This window comes from Zootoca vivipara, chromosome 6 (assembly GCF_963506605.1).
Source record: "Zootoca vivipara chromosome 6, rZooViv1.1, whole genome shotgun sequence".
Classification (NCBI taxonomy): domain Eukaryota; kingdom Metazoa; phylum Chordata; class Lepidosauria; order Squamata; family Lacertidae; genus Zootoca; species Zootoca vivipara.
The window spans coordinates 13305994-13333316 of NC_083281.1; the positions used below are offsets into that span (position 1 = coordinate 13305994).

The 27323-nt window shown below is 52.1% G+C and overlaps 1 protein-coding gene across 1 annotated transcript in view; it reads left to right on the forward strand.

Moving 5' to 3' along the window:
- The window catches only part of SPTBN4 (spectrin beta, non-erythrocytic 4), a 104757-nt gene that overhangs the window by 43343 nt on the left and 34091 nt on the right, over positions 1–27323 (forward strand). Inside the window, exons 17-21 of the mRNA XM_035118507.2 lie at positions 982–1357; positions 9879–10081; positions 15925–16015; positions 18529–18690; positions 24626–24889. Coding sequence (XP_034974398.2) covers positions 982–1357; positions 9879–10081; positions 15925–16015; positions 18529–18690; positions 24626–24889 — 1096 coding nt within the window. The remainder of the gene's footprint in view (positions 1–981; positions 1358–9878; positions 10082–15924; positions 16016–18528; positions 18691–24625; positions 24890–27323) is intronic.

The window sequence follows — 27323 nt, forward strand, 5'->3', positions numbered from 1 at the left end:
ATATTTTAAGACATACCCATAAAATAAGCCATAGCAGGATTTTTAAGCATTCAAGGAATAGAAGCCATACCCTGAAAATAAGACATAGTGATAGGCGCAGCAGCAATGCTGGCCATGGCAGGAGGAGGAGGAGGAAAAAAATAAGACATCCCTTGAAAATAAGCCATAGTGTGTTTTTTGAGGAAAAAAATTAATATAAGACATGTCTTATAATATGAGAAACACGGTAGAGCTGGAAGGGACCCCCAAGGCTCATGTAGCACCCTGTCCGGTGCAGGAAACTATTTGCCCAACACGGGCCTCGAACCCATGACCCTGTGAGTCGGAGTCTCAGGATCTACCGAGCTGTCCTGTTGGTATGCCAGTAAGATCTAAAAATAAAGATACCAAAGATTAATATTGATAATAACAAAAGTAATATCTCCAGAATTAAAATATTGCCCCTCAATGATACCCCAGCCCTAGAATCTGTGGGCGCCCTTAGAGGCAGGTCAAGTTCCCTTGAATCCCTCTTAAAAGAATAAAGACTCCACGATCTTATTCAAAGTCAATAAGAGAAGTTTGCTCACATCAGTTCACAGTTGGATCCCTGAAGGCAGACTTAGTTACAGATATGTACATGTGGATCTGCCCCATATGGGGGAATAATCCCAGTGCTTCTGCTAGCTGAGAGATAGCAGAGCAGTCCTAGCTAGAAGCTGGTCAAATGAAGAAGCGAGTCAAAAAAGAGAGAAGGGTGCTGCGTGACTCGTCCTTTTGTTACCTGGACAGGTGAGGTCACGCCCACCTCTAGTCACATGCAAAGGAAGGATGCTCCCGCCAGGAGGAAACAGGAAGTTTCGACTGGCTGGACCAAACATTCCCTCGCATGTCTTCTCTAGCATTACAAGGAATGTTGTACTTGACTGCCTCTCACGGGTCACATCCCGCACCAGCCCAGGTGTCCCCTGCCCCCCTCCTGACCCTCTCCTTCCCTGCCAGGCTGCAGCAGTTCATCCAGGACCTGGACAGCTTCCTGACATGGCTGGTGAAGACGCAGGCAGCCGTGGCCTCGGAGGAGCTGCCAGGCAACCTGGCGGAGGCTGAGCGGCTGCTGAACCACCACGCCTCCCTCAAGGAGGAGATAAACCGCTACGAGGAGGACTATGCCAAGATTCAGGCGGTCAATGATGTCCTGGCGCTGGAGGAGGCTGACCTGCCCTACCTCTCCCTGCAGCAGTGGCTGCAGAAGCTGGACGTAGGCTGGAACAAGCTGCTGGACATGTGGGAGAACCGGCGGGAGGTCCTGGTCCAAGCCCACATCTTTTTCCTCTTCCTGCGGGACGCCAAGCAGGCCGAGGTCTGCCTCTACAACCAGGTAATACTGGGCTCCCAAACACACAGTGCCTGGAGCTTTGCAAACAAACAAATCAAAAGAAATGTTATTGTGTTTATTTGCTGCATTTAAATCCCGCCTTTTTTCCCGGGAGCTCAAGCTGCTGTGCCCATGGCTAATGGATTCAGGTTGAATCCTGGCAAGACAGAAGTACTGTTGGGGGGGGGGGGATAGGGGGCAAGCAGGTGTGGGGGACTCCTTGGTCCTGAATGGGGTAAATGTGCCCCTGAAGGACCAGGTGCACAGCCTGGGAGTCATTTTGGACTCACAGCTGTCAATGGAGGTGCAGGTCAATTCTGTGTCCAGGGCAGCTGTTTATCAGCTCCATCTGGTACGCAGGCTGAGACCCTCCCTGCCCACAGACTGTCTCGCCGGAGTGGTGCATGTTCCAGTTGGACCACTTGGACTGGGGGCAGCCGCCAAGACCCCATAACTCCAATCCTGAAAGATCTTGACTGGCTCCCAGGACGTTTCTGAGCACAACTCAAAGTGTTGGTGCTGACCTTTAAAGCCCTAAACGGCCTCGGCCCAGTATACTTGAAGGAACGTCTCCACCCCCATCGTTCTGCCCGGACACTGAGGTCCAGCTCCGAGGGCCTTCTGGCAGTTCCCTCACTGCAAGAAGTGAGGCTACAGGGAACCAGGCAGAGGGTCTTCTCGGTGCTGGCACCCACCCTGTGGAATGCCCTCCCACCAGATGTCAAGGAAATAATCAACTAACTTTTAGAAGACATCTGAAGGCAGCCCTGTTTAGGGGAATTTTTAATGACTGGTGTTTTAATGTATTTTTAATCTCTTATTGGAAGCCGGCCAGAGTGGCTGGGAAAACCCAGTCACATGGGCAGGGTATAAGTAATACTGTAAATTATTATGATTAATATGATGTCCCCCGTCCTCACAAAATCCCCACAACAACCCTCCCCACAACAACCCTGTGAGGTAGGCTAGGCTAAGAGATGCAGTTGCAGGCCCCCAAGGTCATACCCAGGGAACTTCATGGCCATGTGTGGGGATTTGAACCCAGGTCTCCCAGGCCCTAGTCCGGCACTCTGACCACTACACCACTGTCACCACCCCTGTCTCTCCCTGCCCACGGGCTGCAGCTTGGTGGTAGACATTGCCTTCCATGCAGAAGGTGCCAGGATCCGTCCCCTGTGGTGCTTCCAGGGAGGGCTGAGAGAGAGACCCCCACCCATTTGAGACCCCCAAGAGTGCTGCCAGTCAGTGCTGAGAGAATACGGAGCCTGCGTCCTGACTCTGCACAAGGCAGCTTCCTATGATCTGACTGCCCAGTGGTTCTTCTCGAGAAAAACGAGTAGTTCTGGGCACTGCAATTTAAGGATATTGACAGACTTGGGAGGGAGCATAAGAAGCTAAGGAGAGCTTGGCTGCTGGATGCCAGCGAACCTCCTAAACAGATTGAAAACCAGGTGTCTTTATCTATATTTGGTTTTAAAACCTTTTAAAACTTAATTCAAAGCATATAATTTTCCATTTAAACCATGTTTTCCCAGTGCTAACATCGTAGTGGATAGAGAATAAACAGTTGTGCCATCATGCAAAGACAGGTTTCTGTATTCTGTGAACGAGGAAGAAATAGCTATGGGCGCTGGGGCTTTCTGCCCCCATGGTTAGTGTCATCATTGCTTCACAGGAGATGGGGCTGAAACTGCTCAGTTTGGGAGTGTGTTGAGGTCATCAAGGATCTAGATGATCTTATGCCAGCCTGAGAACAAGTACTTAATTATCTGCTATTGGCAGCAACGTTAGGAAATCTTAGGGAACCGGTGGCAATCCAAATGGATTGGATCAATATTAAAATGCACTTATTAAACATGACGTACATGTCCTAGACCTAGGAGATGTAGGCTATGTTCTTGCAGCATCCTGTTCTTGCAGGGGTCTTGCAGGGGTCAAATACCATTAAGAACCTAGGAAGCGAGGTAGACTGCCTCTGGACCGGCAGGTTCCACGAGGGCCTAAGAAGAGCTTGGCTGCTGGACCAGGCTGGTGGCCCATCGGGTCCGACCTCCTGTCCTTGCAGTGGTTCTGCCCTCCTCCTGGGACAGCTGCTTCCCTCCAGAAGTCTGTTTAGGGAAGCTTTTAATATTTGATGAATTATTGTATTTTAATATTTTTCTGGAAGCCGCCCAGAGTGGCTGGGGAAACCAAGCCAGATGGGTACCGAAGGGTATAAATACTGTAATAAAATTATTATTATTATTATGACTGCAGCCCCACCAGCCCCAGCCAGCAGGGCTGAGCTCCTCCCGGCATCACATGCCTGGGGCTGATGGGAGTCCAAAACATCCAGAGAGCACCAGGTTGGCCAAGCCTCTTCTGGGGCATTGGGAACGGATGACCACGAACTCAAGCCCTCCTGCCTTGAATCCGCTGCGTAGAGATTATTCGGGCTCAGTTTTTCTGAGCAGCAAAAGCTCCTTTTGCAGATTTAGCAGGCAGCTTTCAAGTCGGCTTTCAGGCCCAAGTACAGTGGTGCCTCGCTTAACGAATGCCCTGCTTAATGAAATTTCCGCTTAACGAAATGATTTTTCGAGCGGAGGTTGCTTTGCTAGACGAATTTGTTTCATGAAAAATTCGTCTAGCGAATCGCGGTTTCCCATAGGAATGCATTGAGATTCAATTAATGTGTTCCTATGGGCAAAAAGAACTTCAAAAAAAATTCAATGCATTCCTATGGGATTCGCTAGACGAATTTTTCGTTATAAGAAAAGACCCGTGAAACGAATTAAATTCGTCTAGCGCGGCACCACTGTAGCAAGATTTATCTGGCTGCTTGGGACTTGAGGTTTGCAAGGAGGCCGTTTATCAATCAGCTGCTAATTGCTGGCAGGTAATTGTTTGACTTTTCATTCCCATTAATTAGGCGTTTGGGTCAGATGATGACCAGCAATTATGGTTAGTCGTAAGTTCTTTGTACAGAGGCTGTCAAATCACAAAGGAAATCTTCTGAGCATCACAAAGGGGGAGGTTCTCCTCCAGGGCAGCCCCTTGGAGAGGGGTCTTGCAAGAACTTTTCAGCCTGCATTTTTCAGGGAGGTTTGCACAGGAGAAAGACTGAGCCTGGAGGTTTTTAAGCGGAGGTTGGATGGCCATCTGTCATGGATGCTTTAGCTGAGATTCCTGCATTGCAGGGGGCTGGACTAGAGCAGGGGTCAGCAAACTTTTTCAGCAGGGGGCTGGTCCACTGTCCTTCAGACCTTGTGGAGGACCAGACTTTATTTTGAAAATAAATAAATAAACGAATTCCTAGGCACACTGCGAAGGGGGCAAGTAGTCCTCCTCCCCACCCCAGCCCCCTTCTCGGTTTGCCGCCTGCCTCAATCGCCGAAGGGCTGGCGGCTGTGGCGCGAAACAGGCTTTCTCCCCGCCTCATAGCTGCCAAGTCTCCCGTTTTCTCCGGGAAACCCCCGTTTTTCCGGCTGTCCCCAGCCGAAAAAACAGATTTTTTTGTTTTTCCCCTGTTTATTCTGGCGCGATGGCCATTTTGGAACTGGGCGGAGCATGCTCAGAAGCGACTTTTGATGCTGCTCTGCCCAGTTCCAAAATGGCTGCAGCGCGACTTCTGGTGCGGCAGCTATTTTGGAACTGGGCACAGCAGCATCAAAAGTCACTTCTGAGCATGCTCCACCCAGTTCCAAAATGGCCGCCGCGTTACTTCCAGTATGCTAATTTCGGTCCGGTCCCTTATTTTTCAGAGAGGAACTTGGCAGGTATGCCCCGCCTAGAGAAAGAGGGCACTGCGCTTACCTTCGCAGGGGTGGCCGCTGCCACCCCCACCGCTGCTTCTTCTTCTCATGAAGTGGGTAGGCAGAGCGAGCTTGTCTGCTCCGCTCTCTGGCCCACAGGAGCACCAGGGCAGCGGTGGAAGGAGGAAGAGGCCAAGTGGCAACAGCTCTGCCGATCAAACACTGCGCCTGGTTTACCTCAGTGGCGTTTGATTGGGAGAGACGCCGCCACTTGGCCTCTTCCTCCTGTCGCCATCGTCGGGAGTTGCGGCTTCACGGCACGGGCCTGATCTGGCCCGGGGTCGTAGTTTGCCGACCCCTGGACTAGAGGACCCCTGGTGTCCCTTCCAACTCTAAGATTCTATGATTCTATGACCCTGTGGTTACTAAAACAGAAGTCAGCTGGGTGGGCGCCTTAGCAGTCATCTAGGGCTGGATCTACACACAGGGGGGGAAACGCTATAGATAAGCCATAAATTAAATGGTTATAGCAAAAGAAAAAATACTCTTATGTAAAATCGCATAGACAAAGTTTTGTGCTCTACAGTGCCATCTGGTGCCACATGTTTATAATGCAGTTAGAGCATTGTAACATGGCTAATGTAGCTGAGTCCTAGGTCTTGCAAGCAGCTAATTACATTTTTAATTAATTTCCTAGTTTTTATGCCCCCCCAAAAAAAAACACTTGCAGAAAGAGTAAATGTCTCTGGCGGTTTGAAATGTCCAAGAAATAGAATTTTAAAATTTATGTTGCTGCTGTTGGAGAAAGATAAGCACCTCTTAATAATAATAATAATAATCTCCTATTCCCCAGACCAGGACTCAAGGTAGCTCTCAAAAATCAAAACAACACAAATAAAATACAAAAAACTAAAAAGTATAACATTTTATTTATTCCTTCATTTTTATTTTATTTATTTGTATACTGCCCCATGCCTGTAGATAAAAGGTAAGTATTAAAAAGTCACAGAATCATACAATCTTAGAATCATAGAGATGGAAGGCACCCGAGGGTCATCTAGTCCAACCCCCTCTTGCAATGCAGGAATCTCAGCTAAAGCATCCCTGACAGATGGCCATCCAACCTACGCTTAAAAACCTCCAAGGAAGGACTCTTAATAGAATTAAAAACAATATAAAAACAAATCTCTTAAAATACAGATAATAAAAAGATCATAGCACTATTAAAAGCCCTTATACGTAAATCCAGCTTATGGGGTGGCCCTTCCTGAGCCTCGGCTGCCCTCTCTCCCCCTGCCCCCGGCCCCTCCGGCCGTCTCTGGCTTTGCAAAGCGGAGCTAAACGGCGCATCCTTCTGCCCGGGCGCATCTCAAAGGCTCGTGGCTCCTGCAGCCGCCTTGCTGGCCGCACATGCTCTCATGCACCATTGAGCAGGCTTGGCTGTCACTTTGCAGCTGGGGCTCGGCGGGAGCTGGCGCCAAACGCCACGAAGCCGCCCAGGGAGGCAGGCGGTCAGGGGGAAGCAGAGAGCGCCTCGGGGGTCGCCCATCCCTCAGTTGCCTGGGGCTCAAGCGGCACCTTCCCCTCCCCCCCCCACCTCCAGCTTTAGCCCAGACACCTTACTATAAAAAAATGAGCCTCTTCCACCCCCAGCCCTAGATGCCCCAAAGGGGCTCTGCCAGTCCATTAGCTGTCACTGATGTATTAAGCAGTTGGAGCCCAGGGGGGCAGCAGCATCCCAAAGACCCTCTTAGGGGCAAGAAGGGGATTCAAATGGCAAGAAAGGAGATTCCGACTGAACCTCCGGAAGAAATCTCCGATGGTGAGAGCAGATCTGCGGTGGAACGGACTCCCTTAGGAGATGGCCTCTCCTTCCTTGGAGGTTTTTAAGCAGAGGTTGGATGACCATTGGTCAGGGATTCCAGGGGGTTAGACTGGATGACCCTCGGGGGTCCTTTCCTACTATGTTTCTACCTTTTCAGGGATGTTTTAGCTTCATTTCATTTTACTTTCAATTTGTATTCTATATCACTTTACGCAAGGCAGCTGACAGCAAAACAGACAGCAAAGATCACACACCTATTTATCCGATACGGTAGAAGAAAGTATTTGAAATAAACAACTTAAATAAAGTAATGTTCAATAACCCATTAGCACATAATGTTATTGTTGTTGTTTAGTCGTGTCGACTCTTCGTGACCCCATGGACCAGAGCATGCCAGGCACTCCTGTCTTCCACTGCCTCCCGCAGTTTGGTCAGACTCATGTTGGTAGCTTCGAGAACACTGTCCAACCATCTCGTCCTCTGTCGTCCCCTTCTCCTTGTGCCCTCCATCTTTCCCAACATCAGGGTCTTTTCCAGGGAGTCTTCTCTTCTCATGAGGTGGCCAAAGTATTGGAGCCTCAGCTTCAGGATCTGTCCTTCCAGTGAGCACTCACTTATATTAGCGTATAATAAAGGTAAAGGGACCCCTGACCATTAGGTCCAGTCGTGACCGACTCTGGGGTTGCGCGCTCATCTCGCATTATTGGCCGAGGGAGCCGGCGTATAGCTTCCAGGTCATGTGGCCAGCATGACAAAGCCGCTTCTGGCAAACCAGAGCAGCGCACGGAAACGCCGTTTACCTTCCCGCTGTAGCGGTTCCTATTTATCTACTTGCATTTTGATGTGCTTTCGAACTGCTAGGTTGGCATATAATAGCAAACAGTAAAATTAAATATCAGCAAATAATAATGAAACAGTTTGCACTTAACTGTTACAAGAATTACTAAACTATACTCAGCAAGCCACAATGCATAAAATATCACAAAACATACAAAACCATGTAAAGGGATCAAATTGAAGAACAAGCACCCACAACTTGTAAAATTACGTATTTTTAGTTGTGATTCCTGCATTGCAGCATGTTGGACTAGATGGCTCTTGGAGGTCCCTTTCAACTCTGTGATTCTATGAATGCCATTTAGAACCCTTTATTTGCATGGGCAGGTCTTTCTCCCGTGTATCTGAAGGCCTCACAGCAGTCCTGCAGGACCCCAACATCGCCAGCCCTGGTGCAACCTACTTGCCCTGGGAACTCCCCTCTTCAGGGGAGGGGGGAGAAATGGGAGTCTGGGCCTCTGCTCTTCTCCTGCCTTGCTTACAATGGGGGAGGGGGCAGCTGCTTTCCCCCTTTGGGTAAGTGGGCCGAGATGTGGGCTCCTTGGCATCCTCCCTGCCGCTCGCACAGAGCAAGGCAGCAGCTGTCGCTCGCCTCCCTCGGCACAGATGGCCTCTGCGTGCAGCAGGGAAACTGGGGAGGAGGGCAAGGCAGGTGGGGTCCAGGCTGCCAGGGAGCCCCTGGGATCGTGCCGGGGGTGGCACAGAGGGTCACGGCCAGGGCAGGAGCTGGGGGGGGGACTGCTGGGTTCTCTTGCCATGGGACTTTTCAGCCGAGAGAAAAGGCAAGTCAGGGGTGGCATGGCAGGAGTTAATGATGCGCAGCCTAGAGGGAACTTGTCACCCTCTCTCCCAAGACGAGAACTTATGGATGTACCAGGAAGGCGAACACTGGAAGGTCCAGGACAGATGAAAGAAAGTCCGCCTTCACACAGAGTTAAACTCTGGAACTCCCTCCCACTGGAGGCAGCGAGGGCCCCAACCTGGGTGGCTTGAAAGGAGGATGGGGCAAATTCACATGGAGGCGGAGAGGGCATTTGAAGGCTCCTAGCCTCTTTTAAAGCCCCAAATGGCCTCGGTCCAGTATACCTGGAGGAGCGTCTCCACCCCCCCCCCCCATCGTTCAGCCCGGACACTGAGCTCCAGTACCAAGGGCCTTCTGGCGGTTCCCTCATTGCAAGAAGCCAAGTTGCAGGGAACCAGGCAGAGGGCCTTCTTGGTAGTGGCGTCAGCCCTGTGGAACGCCCTCCCATGAAATGTCAAAGAGAAAAACAACTACCAGACTTTTAGAAGACATCTGAAGGCAGCCCTGTTTAGGGAGGCTTTTAATGTTTAATAGATTACTGTATTTTATTTTTCTGTTGGAAGCCGCCCAGAGTGGCTGGGTTTCCCCAGCCAGAAGGGCGGGAAATAAATAAATAAATAAACAAATAAATAAATAAATAAATAAATTATTATTATTATTATTATTATTATTATTATTATTATTATTATTGCTGTGCTTTGGAGGCAAAAACGGTTCCAAATCCCAGCTTCTGGAAACCACAGGAGCGGAGAGTTGTGGGAGAGTTGATGCCCATAGAGTTGATGCCCATAGTGGGCATCTGATCGGCCACTGGGGGGGGGGGCAGGATGCTGGGCTAGATGGGCTCTGGCCTGATCCACCAGGCCCTTATTGTGCTTTTATGTTGGTGTTGGGGCAGGAGGTTTCGGGACGTGACTCTTCCTCATTGCCCACAGTCTGTGTTTGTCACAGGACCCTCTCCTAATGGCTTTCCCTTTCTGCTCACAGCCCTGGGTCTTGGGGTCGGTGGGTGGGAATGGCAACTGACAGGCTATCTCCAGCAGCTGGAAGCCCCAGAGGCCCTCCTGCTGCTCTGGGGTCCTTCTCAACAGCCCCCGCTTGCTGTTATTTACCTGGCACTTCTTTCATCCTCGTTTCCGACTTTTTGTTTATTTCATAAAAGTTTTACGCCGCTCGACTGCGGAGAGAACCTCGAAGCAGTTAACGGAAAAGGCGAAGCGATAAAATGATGGGTACGGAAAAGCGAGCAGCGATCGTTTCGGACATTTGGCAAAGTTAAAATAGCAATAGACTGGGGTCCGATTGAAACTCTTGCCTCCTTTCTTGCAGGAGACCACCCTGGCGCACACAGAGCTGCCCTCGACGGTGGAAGGGGTGGAGAAGGCCATCAAAAAGCACAAGGACTTCACGACCACCATGGACCTCAACATGCAGAAGACCACGACAGCCCTCAAGGCGGGCGAGAGCCTCATCCGCCAGGGCAACATCTATGGCCAGAGGGTGAAGGAGAAGATGGACAGCCTCCGGGCAAAGTAAGGCACTGAGGGGGGATCCGTGGGGTGCTGAGAGCTATATATATGTGTGTATATTTTAAGATGAGAGTGACAAGCGCACAACTGCTGCTTGCTGGTCTTCACTATGGTTTCCTGCAGATCTCTCGGAGCACAAAATGTGTCTGCCTGAAAGTGGCTGCAGGAGCAGGGGCAGAATTAGTTAAACTGTGGAACTCACAGCTGCAGGAGGTGCCGATAGCCACCAACCTGGGTGGCTGGAAAAGAGGGTGAGACAAATTTACGTGGGAGAGGCTGATGCATGGCTCCAAGCCAGGATGGCTCGGCTCTGCCTCCACCTCCAGAGGAAGCATTGCTTCTCTTGGGCTCAGATCCTGCGTGTGGGGTTTCCCTAAGGGGCACCTGGTTTGTCACTGTGAGAAGAAAAGGGTGCTGGACCAGGTGGGAGCCCTTTGGCCTGATCCAGCAGGCTCTTCTGGTGCACTTAATTAACTTAAGTTAAGAGGCAGAGAATAAAACTGGACTACACTGCAGGGTTTCTTGTAAGCAGTGTGTGTGTGTGTGTGTGTGTGTGTGTGTGTGTGTGTGTGTGTGTGTGTGATTTCTATACCACCCTATACCTGAAGGTCTCAGGGCAGTTCAAATAAAATATCAAATACATGAAATCAAAATAAAAGCAACAACCCAATAACCCCCCCTCCCAAAAAAAGGAGTCAGCATTTTAAAAAGGGTATAAGATATAGATCAGGGTCAGCAAACTTTTTCAGCAGGGGGTCGGTCCACTGTCCCTCAGACCTTGTGGGCAGCCAGAGTATATTTATTATTTTTGGGGGGGAGAACAAATTCCTCTGCCCCACAAATAACCCAGAGATGCATTTTAAATAAAAGGGCACATTATACTCATGTAAAAAAATGCTGATTCCTGGACTGTCCACAGGCCGGATTGAGAAGGTGATTTTCCTGCCCCCCCCAAAAACTTGAATCTGAAAGATCACCAGCTCCTATGGTCAGTGCCAGTTTCCTCCATGGCCTCGAATGAACAACCTTCCCAGCCCCACCTGGAGATGCCTTGGGTTCTTTGCATGCAAGGCAGGTGAGCTACGGCCCTTCCCTAAAAAATAAAACCAAGATTCCAGTCCTCATGGTTCCGAATCAAGAGATGGTTTCCAAAGGAGCACAGGAAGAAGCTGTCTTCTGCTGAGCCAGAACATTGATCCTTCTAGCTCAGTATTGTTATTGGCAGAACAGGTCAGTTGCCTCTTGGGAACCCTTTACATATGCAGAGTGAGCTGTGTTTGGCAAGTGAATCTTGGTTAGAGAGCAGGCTCATAGGTGTCAAGTTTTCCCTTTTCTTGCAAGGAATCCTATTCGGCATGAGGGAATTTCCCTTAAAAACGGGGGGGGGGGGGAACTTGACAGCTATGAGCAGGCTTTGCCTGCTGCAATCACACAGGCAAAGAGAGGTAAGAAAATAATAAAAGTTGTTTATTGCAGGAAATGCATAACTTGGATGTGGGAATATTCAGGGTTGCAAGAGAGGATATATTGTTTATTAATATCCTTCCTAACTTGCGCTGTAGGGACGTGGGTGGCGCTGTGGGTTAAACCACAGAGCCTTGGGCTTGCCGATCAGAAGGTCGGCGGTTCGAATCCCCATGACGGGGTGAGCTCCCATTGCTCGGTCCCAGCTCCTGCCCACCTAGCAGTTCGAAAGCACGTCAAAGTAAAGGTAAAGGTAAAGGGACCCCTGACCATTAGGTCCAGTTGTGACCGACTCTGGGGTTGCGCGCTCATCTCGCATTATTGGCCGAGGGAGCCGGCGTATAGCTTCCAGGTCATGTGGCCAGCATGACAAAGCCGCTTCTGGCAAACCAGAGCAGCACATGGAAACGCCGTTTACCTTCCCGCTGTAGCGGTTCCTATTTATCTACTTGCATTTTGATGTGCTTTCGAACTGCTAGGTTGGCAGGAGCTGGGACCAAGCAACGGGAGCTCACCCCATCACAGGGATTCGAACCGCCGACCTTCTGATCAGCAAGCCCTAGGCTCAGTGGTTTAACCACAGCGCCACCTGGGCAAGTAGATAAATAGGTACCGCTACAGCGGGAAGGTAAACGGCATTTCCGTGTGCTGCTCTGGTTCGCCAGAAACGGCTTTGTCATGCTGGCCGCATGACCTGGAAGCTGTACGCTGGCTCCCTCGGCCAGTAAAGCGAGATGAGCGCCGCAACCTCAGAGTCGGTCACGACTGGACCTAAGGGTCAGGGGTCCCTTTACCTTTACATATAAAAAGGGGAATGTAACTCTTTAACTTGCACTAGCAAATTCCTTTACTTAGCAGAGTTACATTCCCCTTTTTATATGCACAACGGATAGCTGGTTGCAGGCTCGTGTGAGCCTCTCACTATTATACAATTCAGCCTGGCTCAGATTGAATTGTATGTTCCTGGTAAGTTCCCTTTAACCCCTCTTAAAAGAATAAAGATGCCACAATCTTATTCAAAGTCAATAAGAGAAGTTGACTCACATCAGTTCAGGGTTGGATCCCTGAAGGCAGACTTGGTTACAAATATGTACATGTGGATCTACCCCAAATGGGGGAATAATCCCAGTGCTTCTGCTAGCTGAGAGCTAGCAGAACAGTCCTAGCTAAAAGCTGGTCAAACACAGAAGCAAGTCAAAAAGAAGAGAGAAGGGTGCTGCATGCCTTGTCCTTTTGTTACCTTTTGGACAGGTAAGGTCATGCCCACCTCTAGTCACATGCAAAGGAAGGATGCTCCCGCCAGGAAGTTTTCTCCTGGCTGGACCCCACATGTCTTCTCTAGCATTACAAGGAATGTTGTCCTTGATTGTACTCAGTGCATTGGATTGGAAGGTTTCTAGTTCTCGAGGAAGGCAGCTCTCTCAGAGGAGAACTGCAGGATGAACTCTCATCTTGAGGTCTGAGAAAAAAGTGGGAGAAGAAGGAGGAAGTTGTGAAACCAGATGCAACCTGATCAAGACTATCAGTCTGACATCAAAGAGACAGAGAACTCAGCCCAAGAGGTTAAGTTTACAGGGATAGTCTGGGAATTTGGAAGTCCCGAATGCTATCTGTCTGAACCCCACTTGTGCAAGCTGGGTTGCACCCAGACTTCCAACAGTTGCCTACACTGACTGGCAGCAGCTGTCTGGGGTTTCAGACAGGCCCATTCCCAGGCCTGTTGTGTAGATGCTGCCAGGATCAGACTTGAGGTGCTCTATCACGGAGCTTCAAAATGAACCAGGAAAATCAGCCGCAATGATCCCTGACTATTTGGACACTTCTATTTAGGTGTCCAAAGTGCTTGATTTTCTGGGGCATTATGCAAAAGTTGTGCCTCCCCCCTCCGCCGCCTGCCTGCCTGCCTGCCCCCCCCCTCTCTCTCTCTGTGTGTGTGTGTGTGTGTGTAAGATCATAGCAAGGTCCAGCCCCTTGGCTTCATTCTAGATTCAATTTTTGCAAAAGCTGGGATTTTTTAAAAAGCTTCCTCTGGGTCCATTGCAGCCTTGCACCTTGTATTTGAAAAGAATGTGAACCTCTGGGGTAATCTGGGCTACTTACTGCATACACTTATCATGGGGTGGGGGGGTGGGCAGAGGAAAAATAGTATTATCTGCGGGGGGGGGGGGAGACCACAAAACCTTTCATGAATCAGAACAAAGTCAAGTCCACTTTCCCTCACACAGCAGAGATCAGTCATGGAAATTTGTCTCGAGGTCTCAGCATATTTGGCGGGGGGGGGAGGGGAGAAGGGGCTTGGGATTTTGAAAACAACTGCCGCTGCCATGTGGAGCCAATTAAGCCCCCCCCCCCGCCTCCCCCTAATGCAGAAGCAGCCACCTTCCTTTGAAGTCTCCCTTTCTGAAGGACCAGCTGCTAATTTCGCCTGACGTTTTAATTGGTGTCAGATCCTTAATATATTTATCTGCTCCAGATAGATAAACCAGCTCTGCGCTGTGTGTAATTGTTATCTGAGCTTAAATTGGGGTGGGGGTGGGGATGCTGAATATTGGAATTACGGCTATATCTCAAATGCGATGCCTGATCCTCCACGTCTTGCCTGGCATTTTTTTTTCCTGGGATTTGGGGTGGGGGGTGGGGGAGAGTGAGTCAGTCCCTCTCTGAATGGAAGTCACGCAAGTGGAGCAGCTTGCCTGTGCCCAAACTCACAAGCTGCCACTCGAGGAGAAGCAGAAAGGCTGAGCAAAGCTCAGAAGCGGTCTGGATCCGAGGTGCCATGAGGCAGCCCTCGCTGAGCCTCACTGCTCGTGGGTGGATCTGGTCCACGTGAAGGAAGGCTGTGATTTTTGCTGGTGGCTGGTGGACCCCATGGACTGCATGTGCCAGGAAAGAGGGCCTCTTGTAAAATAAATAAATAACTTAAGCCATGTTATTTTTCTCCAATGCCGATAGTCGTGTTTGTTTTATAAAAAACCCTCCTGTGTCCTGTGGCTCCTTTATATACCGATTCATTTTGGCTTCCAAGAGCAAAGTGATAATTTTACAGGGAACCAGGCAAAGGGCGTTCTCGGTGGTGGCGCCCGCCCTGTGGAACTCCCTCCCATCAGATGTCAAGGAGATAAACAACTATCTGATGTTTAGAAGACATTTGAAGGCAGCCCTGTTTAGGGAAGTTTTGATGTTTGGTGTTTTATTGCGCTTTTCATATTCTGTTGGGAGTCGCCCAGAGTGGCTGGGGAAACCCAGCCAGATGGGCAAGGAATGAATGAATGAATAAAAAAAAATTATTTCTCCCGTTCTTAATTTTACTACTTTTATACCTCACCTCTCTGGGATGCAGGTGGCGCTGTGGGTTAAACCACAGAGCCTAGGGCTTGCCGATCTGAAGGTCAGCAGTTCAAATCCCCACAACTGGGTGAGCTCCCGTTGCTCGGTCCCAGCTCCTGCCAGCCTAGCAGTTCGAAAGCACGTCAGAGTGCAAGTAGATAAATAGGTACCGCTCCAGCGGGAAGGTAAACGGCGTTTCCGTGTGCTGCTCTGGTTCGCCAGAAGCGGCTTTGTCATGCTGGCCACATGACCTGGAAGCTGTACGCCGACTCCCTCAGCCAATAACATGAGATGAGTGTCGCAACCCCAGAGTCAGTCACGACTGGACCTAATGGTCAGGGGTCCCTTTACCTTTACCTCACCTCTCCACCAAGGAGTTCAAGGCTCTCCCTCGCCGCATGTTATCCTCCCATTTTATCCTCCCAATGAGGTCAGTTAGGCAGTGACTGGCCAACCTAGGTCTCATCCAGGGAGCTTTCTGGCTGTGGGGATTTGAACCCTGTTCTCTCCCAGGCCCTGGTTTGACATTCTAACCGCTGCACCGCAGTGGCTCTTTGCAAACCGGCCGCTCCATAGAAGAGCTTTGCAGAACCTGTGCAAGAGGTGGAACTTTACGAAACCGAAGTGGCAGCCGGAGTGTGGCTGGACCCTCGCTCCTTTGCCAGCCAACCAAGCAGGAGGCCATGAGGTTTGAACTGACGAAAGAGTCATGAGGTCTCCAGTCCACTGTCCAGCCTGGGCTGAACTGGGGAGCACAAAGCAGGGCTGTCTTTTCATGGGATCGTGATCCTTCTTGGATCTCTCTTCTCCATGTTGGGTCACCCATAGCAAGAGGCTGTGACGGCCACCAACCTGGCCATTCAGATGGAGCCTCCATTTCCAGAGGCAGTGTACCTTGATACCAAGATGCTGCTGTCCCTGGGCAGTCCCCATACTGTCATTAATGAGAGTGAGTATGAGGCTTGGGCATGTGAGAGCTCTTCTTCCTCCCCTCCCTAACCATCCCCACAGGCAGCCCCCGCCTGACCTGTCTCCTTCCTCTTCCTCCTTCCCAGGAGCCAGCACAACCTGCAGCTTGCCCGTGCCTGGACGCAGCGCCTGAACGACCACCTGCAGTTGCAGCACTTCTTGCAGAACTGCCACGAGGTGAGGGGGCCCGGGAGGGGCATGGAACAGTGTGGGGTATAAAAGACACACCCGGCCACTCAGGTGGCGACCCTGGCATGATCTTCCAGTCCATCAGGAGTGCCCTAGAAGGAGGGAGAGTGCAGCCTGCGTTCTGCAGTGAAGATTAAGCGGAAGCCTTCTCCTGAGAGGCTAGTCTTCTAGGTGCAGGGAGGCCCTTTTTATTTTGCATGGACATTCAAACATGCTCATGGTCTGAGATGGCCATCAACATAGATGGCTTTAGAAGAGGATTGGCAGATTCATGGAGGAGGAGAGGGCTACTGATGGCTCCTAGCCAGGATGGCTCTGTTCTGCCTCCAGAGCTAGAAGCCGTGATTCTTCTGAACACCAGTTGCTGGAAAACCCAGGAGGGAAGGGAGTTCTTGGGCTTGTGGTTTCCTGCTTGTGGCTTTCCAGTAATGGGAATCTTGTTGGCTATTGGTAGGGGATTGTGATGGCTGGGGAGGCATCAGAGAAGTGTGCGCCCCCCCCCCCTCCTTCATGGAAATGCAAGCTTCTTTTCCCTTCACAAGGATTCCAGCTGTCATCCAATTTGCATTTTTGGCCCCGCCCACTAACACATCTCCATTTCTCCCTAATTAAGGTAGCTTTCATGTTCCCAGGGTGTTCCTCAGTTGTGCTAATTAATCCTGGGTAGGCACACACTCCAGGTTAACGATGTGTCCTGGGGGGAGAGGCTACAGTGGCAGAGGCATACCCCACCTCCCCAATACACACAGCTTGGACCTGAATGTGCCCACACAGAAAGCAGTGGCTCTGTGTTGCAAAGGAATGTTTTGCCCGGTTCTTGAGGGCTGGGCAGGAGGGTGGTTGCCCCAAGGCCTGGGGGCCTCGTGGGAAGGGTGGGGCTGAGGAGTTGGTGTAGGTGGGGCTGGGTCCTGCCCCTTTGGCCTGCAGCCTCCCTGTCTGGTGAACACTGCGCAGTGTTACACCCAGGAGGCAAGCATTCCCGCAGGGGCTGCTCTTTCCGCTTCTGGATTGGGGCCCTCTTCCTTGGGCTTCCTGGAGGAGGACGCTCATGCCAGTGAAGTGTGCCTTGAGAGAAACATAAGAGTCTGACGGATCAGGCCAATGGCCCATCAGGTCAGGGGGTCAAGCAAATGTCTGAGCCTTCTCCCCTCCTGCGGTCTTCCAGCAACTAGTCTTCAGAAGCCCTGTCCTCTAGAAATCTGCACCCCAGATGCTGTGGGGTGGTGGGAATTTTGCCCTCTTAATTTTAAATCTTGTTATTTAAAGCCGTTGCCCAAGTATTGACCCGGGCTGGACTCGGTGGGCCCTGGGAGCCTCACTTGGGGGTGTGTTCTTCTGGCTTGAGCCAGCTGCCGTTTGAAATTGCCTCCAAAAGGGAGCTTCCAGGGGTGGAGCTTGCGCCTCTGCTGTTTGCGAAATGGGCTGAAGAGGAGCAAGGGCGATTGGGGGGGGGGGCGGAGAGAAAGAGCAGCCGCGGCAGCGGCGGCAGAGAGTGAGGAGGCTGCGGCTCAGCCTGCAGTAATCAAAGGGAGGGAGGGAGGAAGCGAGCGCCTCCCCCCCCCATCCTCCTGGCGAGGGGTCAACCGGGCCGGGCTCGTCCCTCCCTGCAGCTCTGACCGTCCTCCCGCTTCCCTCGCGGTCCGTGGACGGGGCTCCCCTCTTCTGCCTCCCACCTGCAGTGACCCACTTTCTCTGCAGCGCTCCGAGGCGCGCATCCCCAGCTGCCCCCCGCCGCGGTCCTAGGCGAGGTTGGAGGAAATGTTCCTGGGGAGGAGGCCTTCTCCCCCAAGAGAAAAAGGTTCCCCCCCTTCCCACGGGAGTGATGCGCTGACTTTGCCCTCTAGGCAGGGATGGGCGGGGGAGGGAGATACGTTTTGAAGGGCGGCCCAGAAGAGCCAAGAGCGGAAGTTCGGGGAAAGGGTAGCGGGGGGGGGGGGCTTGGAGGGTGCCTCGGTTTGACCCGAAGGGGAGCCAAGCCGGGCGCAGGATATTAGCGTTCCCGCTTCCTCCGCCTCCCTCCGAAAGAGAGGACCCAGGCGTCCGGGCTGGCGGGAGGCTAACTGAGGTGAAGCGGGCTTGGGCGCACGTGAGCGCGCCACCACTCGCCGCCCCCACCCCACTCCGCTGGGGGTGGGACCCAGGCGTCCGAGGCCCGGCCGCGCGGCTTTCCCCCATAGCCCATTCCCGTCGTCCTCCCTCCCTCCCGCTCCCTCCCTCCTTCCTTCCCGGTGACGCGTTCGGAGAAGGGAGGGAGGCGCTCGGCTCGCCCGCTGCAGCATCCCGGGCAGGTCCGGAGCGCGGGGCTGGGAGCGTGCGGGGTGACCGGTGGCGGGGGGTTCTTGTAGGCTGGAGTGGGGGGGGGGAGGCTGGAGACGCGCGCCCTGCGGCTGCGGCGGGAGGGGGGAGGCGGCCGAGTGGAGGTGGGGGGCTTTCCCCCCTCCCGCCGCCCGGCTGACGCGCGCCTCCCCCTCTCCCCTGCCCCCCTCCCTCTCCGCGTGCAGCTCGATGGCTGGGTGGCCGAGAAGGAGGCGCTGATGGCCGGCGAGGCGCCCCCCCGAGACAAGGACGCGCGGCACCAGCGGGCGCCCAAGCGATGGCTCCGGCACCGCGCCTTCATGGCCGAGCTGGCCCAGAATAAGGAGTGGCTTGCCAAGATCGAGAAGGTGAGTCCGGCGCGCCGGGTACAGCACCGCCGCGGGTTCAGCACCACGGACAGCGCAGCGACTGACTCCGCGCCCGAGGCAGGAGATGAACGGACGGCATCTCTGCCCCCCCCTCCCAAGTGCTTTCTCACGACTCACCGCCCCCCCTCAGCAGCGCGTGCATGCGCGCGCCTCTCTCCCCCTCTGCACGTGTTGATGTACACATCCGTGCTGTGATGCGAAGCCCCCTCCCCCAAAGCCCGGGCTTTCTCCCGCCCCCTCCTTTCAGATCTGCAGTTTGGCCTGTGTCTATTGAGATGCGTAGGGGTGCGCGTTTGCTCCCCTCCCCCTGCCAAGCAGCACCCTTTCATCCCCTCCCTTGATCCCAGGGTCCTCCTGCCCCCATCTAGGGCCTGGGTGGTTCAGCCTGGGGTCTCCCCGGCTTTTGCCTGGTTTGAAGGGCCCTGGTTTTTTTGGGGGGGGTGAGAGTTGATGCTTTCTTCCTTGATGGCTGGCCACAGGACTCATCCAGCTCAACCACCAGTGGGGCCCAGCTCCAGAGCTTCTCTCCCTCCCCAAGAGACATATTGACCTAGGGAATCAGGGGTCCTTTTGATGCCCTGGTTTGTGGAGGAGGTGCAGAATTGGGGGGGGGGGAGTCAGCCTGGAAGCTAAAAAAAACCACAAGAAGACCCTTTTCGTAATTTATCTGAACTGTTTTAATTTGTGTGAGTCCCAGTCTAGGGAAATGTGATATAAATGATATGATTTGATAATGATGAGAGTTGCCCAAGGCCTCAAGATTCCAACTTTGCTCTGACAGATGCCCTTTGGTGGGGAGGGATTTCCCCCTTGGATCAGTGGGTCAGTGAATGCTTTCCTTCCCCTCTGCTGCCTTTACCTGTAGGACGCGTGTTTTTGTGGGGGTCTGGGGTCATTTCCCCCACCTGAGGCCCCTGGAAGCAGTTTTCCTGCTTTCTCGCTATGGCGCTTTGTGGTCTGCATTGTGTGCCTTGATCTGGGGCGCAGGGCGAGATGTGGCTGGGCGTGTGGTCCTGCTTTGTGGCAAGGAAGTTGCTTGAGTTCTAGATCAAGGGGTGTTGGGTCTGGATCCTGTCTGGGGAGTCCCAGTCGTGGCCCTTCTGCTTGGAAGGCAGGTTGTGGTTAATCAGTGGTGAGTGAACAGCACTCTGCACATGTTCAGATGTGCTTTTGTCATTGCGCACGGTGAGTTGGCTAACCTCAGACTGTGTCCCCCCCCCCCAAATACAGTGGCAGCCGTGACCCCTGATGCCTGAGTTTTGTGTGGGGAGGGGCTTGTTTGTTTTGGTACAGGAGAGCATCCTCTGTTGTTGTTGTTGTTGTTGTATGACGTGAGCCCCAGCTCAAGGGGTCCTGCTCAGACAGAGGTGGACCATCTCAGTGAGGACTTAGCTACTTGGCATTTAACTGTCTTGGGACCAAGGTTCATTCTGGAGCTGGTTCCTGGCTCAGACAGAACCTGTACACAGTTCTCATGGGGGTGGTTGCCATTCTGCCCCCCTGATACTGAGATTTGGAGGGAGGCTGCATCTCAGCCATGGCTTGGGCAGGGGCGGCCTTTGGTCATACGATACCCTGAGTCAGGGCAAAATTTTGGGTCCCCAAATATTTCTTATTTTCATGCCCCTCTCGTCTTCTGTTCTGCACCCCCTTGGCTTGGATCCCTGTGCAGAGCAACTGCCCACAGTGCCCTAAATCTGGCGTTGGCTTGGAGTGACCTGGGAACTGCCTCCTTTCTGACCTGCTTTCCATCGGCTGGCCCTTGGTTGGCCCTGTTGCCCAAAAGATCAGCTTGTTTCCAGAGTGGTGAGGGGAGTGAGGAACAGCTCCTTGCACGCTTTGTCCTTGGCATCTCCAGGGGCAAAGGTTTGGGGGGACTAGGAAAGACACCCCCCTCCGGTTCTTCCTGAGACCTTGCAGATGGACTGATGGTCTGTTTTTGTCCAAGGCAGCTCCCCATCAGGCCTCTCTCTCCAGCCTCCTGCTGGAAGGAAGCCTTTGTGGCCCTGAGGAGGTGATGTTCCTCCTCTCTTCCTGTGCCTCTTCCTGGCACCAAGGATTTCCCTCTTTTTCCGAAGCACCAGATTTAGTGGGGTTGCAGAGCAAGGAGTTTCCACAGGGCTGGCACCTTCCTTGTTAAGAAGTTCTTGGTGTGCCTTCCATTGTCTCCTGCCATCCAGCCCAGGGTAGCTGAGGGACCATATTTCCTCATACAAACCTGCCTGGGCTCTGAGATCTCCAGGAGAGGCCTCTCTCTCTCTCTGTCTGTCCCGCTGAAGGCTGTCCCGCTGATAAGGCTACATCGCCACCCTCACAGATCCACTTGGTGGGGACGCGGGAGAGGGCCTTCTCGGTGGTGGCTCCTTCCAGGCAACTTTGGAGCTCTCTCCCTGCAGAAGCCAGACTGGCTCACTCCTTGCTGTCTGCCTGCTGGCAGGTGGAAAGCTTCTTATTCCAACAGGCCTTTGAGAACTGATTTATTTTTTTTAAGAGAGAAGGCGTTTTTAACAGTGCCGTGTTTTTTCAATATCTGCCTTTTAATAGATTTGGTTTTTTTTATTAGAGTCCAATTACTTTTTAACGGTAATGTTTTTAGCTTTTTATATATTACCTGTGTTGTTTGTGGGAGATATAAATATAACAGCAGCGATAACAATTTGTCCGTCATTCCTCAGTGCTGGTGTTTTCGGTGGCGATGCATTTAAAAATCCTCAGCCGCGGCTTTGCCAAGGTTGTTGTTGGCTGTTGTTGGCCCTCGGCTTGTGAGTGTGTTTTTACAGAGAAGCAACGCCTGCGTTCAGGGGGTAGAGAGCAAGCGAGTCTCCATCTGTGCCGGAGAGGCAGTGGGAGGGAGGCCTGCTGGGGCGACGACTCCTGCAACATTTGGGGCCTGATGGGCATTTTCTTGTTGGCAACACGCCACCCTGTGATCTCTCACAGCGGCAGCTGTGCAGATGGCGGCCTGGAAGCTTCTCGGAGGCCCAGGCTCCCGACCACATTGGGGGAGGGATATTGATCCATCCGGTTGGTGTGTGTGTGTGAGGAGGGGTGTTAGGGGAGGTGACGGGTAATTGCCAGGGGATCCGACTGAGAGCATGGGAGCCTCTGGCTTCTCAGGGGAGCAAAAGAGGCGTTTTTGGGAAGGAGGAGAGTCAGCTGCTTGCATTTGCTCTGCAGAGTTTCTGGAAGATCTCTCAAATCCATTGCGAAACGGTGCCTGCAGCCAGTTTTCGGACTTGGCAGGCCATGTTGAGAGGCCAGGAGAGCTCAGCATGGTTGTGGCCTGATGTGGAGCTTCCCACATCACCTCCCTCTTCTCTTCCCTGCCCCTGTTGGGCTGAACGTGGGGGCGCAATCGGAAGCAGGTGGGAGCTGAGCGAGAGCCCTTTTGCTATTGGCCAGGAAGGTGGAGGCGTCCTCCCTTGTAAAGGGTTACGGTTGCCATGGAGACACTCAAGCCTTGGTGGGGACCAGAGGGTGGCATCTGTGGCACTCCTGGGGTGGCTATTGCAAGGGGGGCAGGAATGGTGTTCTGGGGGTCGTACCCCCCTGCTCTGCCCTGCCCCTCTGGTTCCTCCACAAAGTGAGGCCTCTCTGGATGATGTGAACGAGGCAGCTATTTCAGCCCCCATTGAGCGATGCTGGATTTTCACTGGGTGACGAGAGAGAATATGTTACCATATGGTATCTGACAGCCTTGAACATGCGCAGAGTGGATTTCTGCCGTCACTGAGCAATTAATCCCACCCAGCCAATGATTGTCCAGCCTTTCTACCTAGCTTGCCCCTTCATGAAACATTTAGGCCATCAAAACAGAATAACTTCCTACGTTTTGCAACAAGCTAAATCAATAATATAAGACAAGGCAGTTGTTTAGTTTCAGCTGGGAGTCAATTTTGACCTCCCCGAATGCACTTTGAGCCTTTCAGGTTTGTAAATGTTCTGTGAAGTACATGCACAGTTAGAAGGTACAACAGGCGGAATAATATACAACTGCAAAAATGTCTGCACTTAGACACAAACCCTTTTTGCTGCCACCCTGAATAAGAGCAAGAGGGGAAAAGTTTGTCCTTTTATTTGCAAATGTTTGGCAAAGTAAGCAAAGATGGCAACTGTTTTCTTACGCCTCTCATTGTGAGAAGTAAAGCTGGGTGGATCCCCTGATCCCGTTTGATTTTTATGGAATCTGCCTCCCATCAAGAGCATGTAGGGTGTGGGTTTACTATGTCTTTTAAACCTCCTGAGCTGTCAAATGTTTCAGAGAATTAGAGGACAGAGTTGTCCTGCCCCCCACCCCACCATCCTGCTAAGATAGAATCATAGAACCGTAGAGTTGGAAGGGACACCAAGGGTCATCTAGGCCAACCCCCTGCAATGCAGAAACCACAGCAATGGCATTCCTAAGAGATGGCCATCCAACCTCTGTTTAAAAGCCTCCACGGAAGGGGAAGAGTCCCACCTTCCAATCCACTCTTCAAGCAGCTCTTACTGTCAGAAAGTTCTTCCTGATGTTTAGTCGGAATCTCCTTTCTTGTGACTTGAAGCCATGGGTTCGAGTCCTACCTTCCAGAGCATGGGTAAACAAACTGGTTCCCTCTTCCTTGTGGCAGCCCTTCAGATCACTGAAGATGGCTCTCCTATCTCCTCTCAGTCTCCTCTCTTCCAGGCTAAAAAAACCCCCATCTCCTTCAACCGTTCCTCATCAGGCTTGGTTTCCTGACCCTCGATCATCTTGGTCACCCTCCTCTGCACACCTTCCAGCTTGTCAATATCCTTCTTAAATTGTGGCGCCCAGAACTGAACACAGGATTCCAGGTGTGGTCTGACCAAGGCAGAATAGGTCCATTTATTTTTCTCTTGTTTCGTAATGGCTGCTTGGTTACAATTTTGTTCAGAGTTTATTCCTGGTTTTAGAGGTTTCCCCTGAGGAAGAAAGTTTGCATTCGTGAAACACGTTGGGCTTTAATAAATTCTGGGGCTTCTGAGACTCTTGTTTCCCCTTGGCTGCCTTCTCACGGTGCTTCTGTGGGAGGGAGGCCATTTCACAGGCCAGGTGGCTACCATGGCAGGCTCTGATCCCTTGCTTTGCCCTCCACTGGCAAAAATGGCTCTTTTGGTGAAAGAGATGCCATGGGCTCTCCAGTAGTCCCTGAGACAAAACATGGAGCTCCCTTGTCTGATATCTCTGCCTTATTCTGTGTGTAGCTGAGCATTAATACAGTCTGCATTTTTTTTTACTTATTTATTTATTGAAAGGTATTCACTGCTTGATTGTACAAAGAAACAACAACCCTCAAAGCAGTGTACTATATATATGTATATATGCACAAAAGCAGCTTTTTAAAACCATTATATCTTTTAAGGCGCCAGACGAAAATGTTCCGCTTCAACCAGGCCTTTGGCTGATTAATATTCTACAGCCTTTTAAATGTGCTTGTGGGAAGGGGGGATATAGTTTTGCTGTTTTGTTTTACTTATTTACTTGTTTTTATCCTGCATTTTATTCCGTAACACACCCACACACCCGGAGATCTTACGTTGAAGGGCATTATATAAACTTAATAAATAAACAAATCAGCAATAAATTAAGAACAGATTAAAACAGGCAATGTCATTCTACATATCCGGGAGGGCTTATCTAAGCAAAAATGTTTTTAGGAGGCGCCGAGAGGAGTACAGGGAAATTGCTTGCCTGGTATCCAGTGGCAGGGAGTTCTGGATCTCCAGGGCCTTGTCTTGCATGTGGAATTTTGCCCCCGACCCCAAATAAAATAGCAGGACAACTTGCGTGCTGTTGCAGGAAGTGTGTGCCTTCCCCAGATCACGCAGGCCAGGGGGAGGGATCCCTTTCTGCAAAGAGTGTTTGGGGTTCTTGGGACGCGCAGGCAAATGGCTCCCGGCTCTCTGTCCCCAGGAAGGCCAGCAGCTGATCGCGGAGAAGCCGGAGCTGGCCGAGACGGTGAAGAAGAAGCTGGGCGAGATCCGCCTGTGCTGGGCCGAGCTGGAGTCCACCACCCAGGCCAAAGCCCGGCAGCTTCTGGAGGCCACCAAAGCTGACCACCTGGTGCAGAGCTACGCCGACCTCGACAAGCGGCTCTTATGCATGGAGAGTCAGCTGCAGCTGGTGGACTCCGGCCCGGACTTGGCCAGCGTCAACAGCAACCTCAAGAAGCTCCAGGTGGGTCTCGAGGGGGCTGGGGTGGGGGTCTGGGGGGCCACGTGGCTGGCGGGGTGGGGCTCTGGGAAGAGGCAGGGGTTTCCAGGGGGCTGGCATGGATCCTCCTGGATGGGGTGGGGAGCAGATTGCCCTCTCCAGCGAAGCACACGTAATTCTGGCTATGCAGCTGTGATTCTGGGGAGGGAGGGTCTGCAGGCATCTGCTGTCTGCTCGTGAGCCCCCCCATCACCAGGAAGAGTCAGGCTAATCTCCCCATCAAACCCTTCCATACCACCCCTGCTTTCTAGAGGGGCACTGGGAAGGATGGGAGGGGGTTCTTGCAGAGCAGCCAGGCCAAGCCACGAGAATATAATAGGAGTCTGCTGGATCAGGCCAAGGAGCCCATCTAATCCAGCAGTGGCCAGATACCTCTAAGAATCGAGCTAGACTGCCTCTGGATCTGGAGGCTCCATCAGAACCTAAGTGCCTGGCTGCTGGGTCAGGGCAATGGGCTCACCTAGTCTAGCATCCTGACCTCACAGTGGCCGACCAGATGCCCGTGGGAAACCCTCGAGCAGGATCCGAGCACAAGAGCAGCCCTCTCCCTTTCCTGTGGCTTCCAGCAACTGGGATTCAGAAGCATGGCTGCCTCCACCATTTCATCTCCGCACCTCGGTCTCCCCGCATCTCCTGAACTCGCAGCGCTGGACAAACTTTGCATGCCAGGGATCCCATCCTGGCACAGGGAGACCCGTGATGCCCCAGCCGTGGTGGGCTTGTGCCTCCTTGTGTGCTGCCCCCGTGACCGTGGCCAGAGTTGGGGTCCTGCCAGCCTCGCTGTACCCTTTGGGGGAACGCTATGCTCACGGGGGAGATCAGCTGGGCCTGGGAGCTGGACCCCTTCAGCTCACACCCCTTCGCTTCCTCGTTTGAAAAGTTGTAACTCGTCTTTCCTGGGGGAAACAGTCCAAGGAGGCTCCAGAGATAGAATAAGGAAGCCATAAAATCCGAGTTAACAGGAATAATAAAACCCCGACTCCCCAAACACATAACAACAATGAGACAGAAATAGGTTCTGTAAACACAGCAGGAAGAAATCCGCTCAAATCCTGGTGGAGTCTGTGCACTCTGAAGAGGCAGCTCTGGCAAGCTAAATCTTGGCCGTTAGCAGGCGAGGCGAACCTTCCTCGAAGGGGTGGCGTTTCAGAGCCCGGGTTTGACCACAAAGGGTCCCCCTCCCCATTCCCGACAAGGTGGGCTTTGAGATAGATGGCCCCCAAGTGATGGCTTTGGCAAGCGTGCAGGTTGACATGGGCGACAACAGTTTGGCACAGTGGTTGGAGTGCCGGGCTAGGACCTCGGAGAGACCAGGGTTCGAATCACCATTTGGCCGTGAAGCTCACTGGGTGGCTCAGGCCAGTCACTGCCTCTCTCAGCCTTAACCTACCTTGCAGGGTTGTTGTGGGGAACAAAGGAGGAGGAGGAGGAGGACCAAGGATATGCCCCCTTGAGCTCGTTGGAGGAAGAAGGTGGGATACAAATTCAGGAAATAGAGGCAGGAAGGGCAGTCCTTCCGAGAACCTGGTGCTCAAAGTCCTTCCAAGGTCATCAGAAAGAAAGGGGGGGCGTTTTGAGGGGTCAGTTTCCCTCCCTGCCTGGTAGCTCCATTCTGAATCCGCTGAAATTCCTGAACCCCTTTTAAAAGACAGCCCCACACAGAGTGCATTGCAGTAGTCCAGAGGGGACGCAAGAATAGCCTGCCGTCCCCGTGGCCAGATCTGCGGAGGGTTAGAGCAGGCACCTCCGGAAAAAGAGGTCTGGCCCACCACCCAAACCTGAGATGTCCTGGGGCCCCCGATTCCAGAAGTACCCGCAGACCATAGACCTGCATCTTTAGGAGGGGCAGCAACCCCACCAGTCACAGGTTGGGTCCCCAGTCCTGGAGCAGCTCTGCCTTCTCAGGATTCAGCCCCATGATGTTTGCTCTGCTCCATTATACAGTGGTACAGTACTTTGGTTCTCAAACTTAATCCATTCCAGAAGTCTGTACCAAAACCAAAGCGTTCCAAAACCAAGGAGTGCTTTCCCATAGAAAGTAATGCAAAACTGATCAATCCATTCCAGACTTTTAAAAACAACCCCTAAAACAGCAATTTAACATGGATTTTACTATCTAACGAGACCATTGGTCCATGAATTGAAAGCATTAATCAATTTACTGTACTATAAAATAAATAAGACAGTATTGCAGATGATAAAAACTAAAATTAATTTTTTCCTTACCTGCACTGATGATAGTCATTGTTTGGATGGGGGGGGCTTTTATCCATTTCCGCCGTCACGCAATCAGTCCATCAATCAGTAGCTGAACTGGGTTCCACACAGTCACAAATTCGAATCCACCGAAAAAGCCTCAAAAACAAAACACAAAATAAAAAGCAAAAACAGAAGTGCC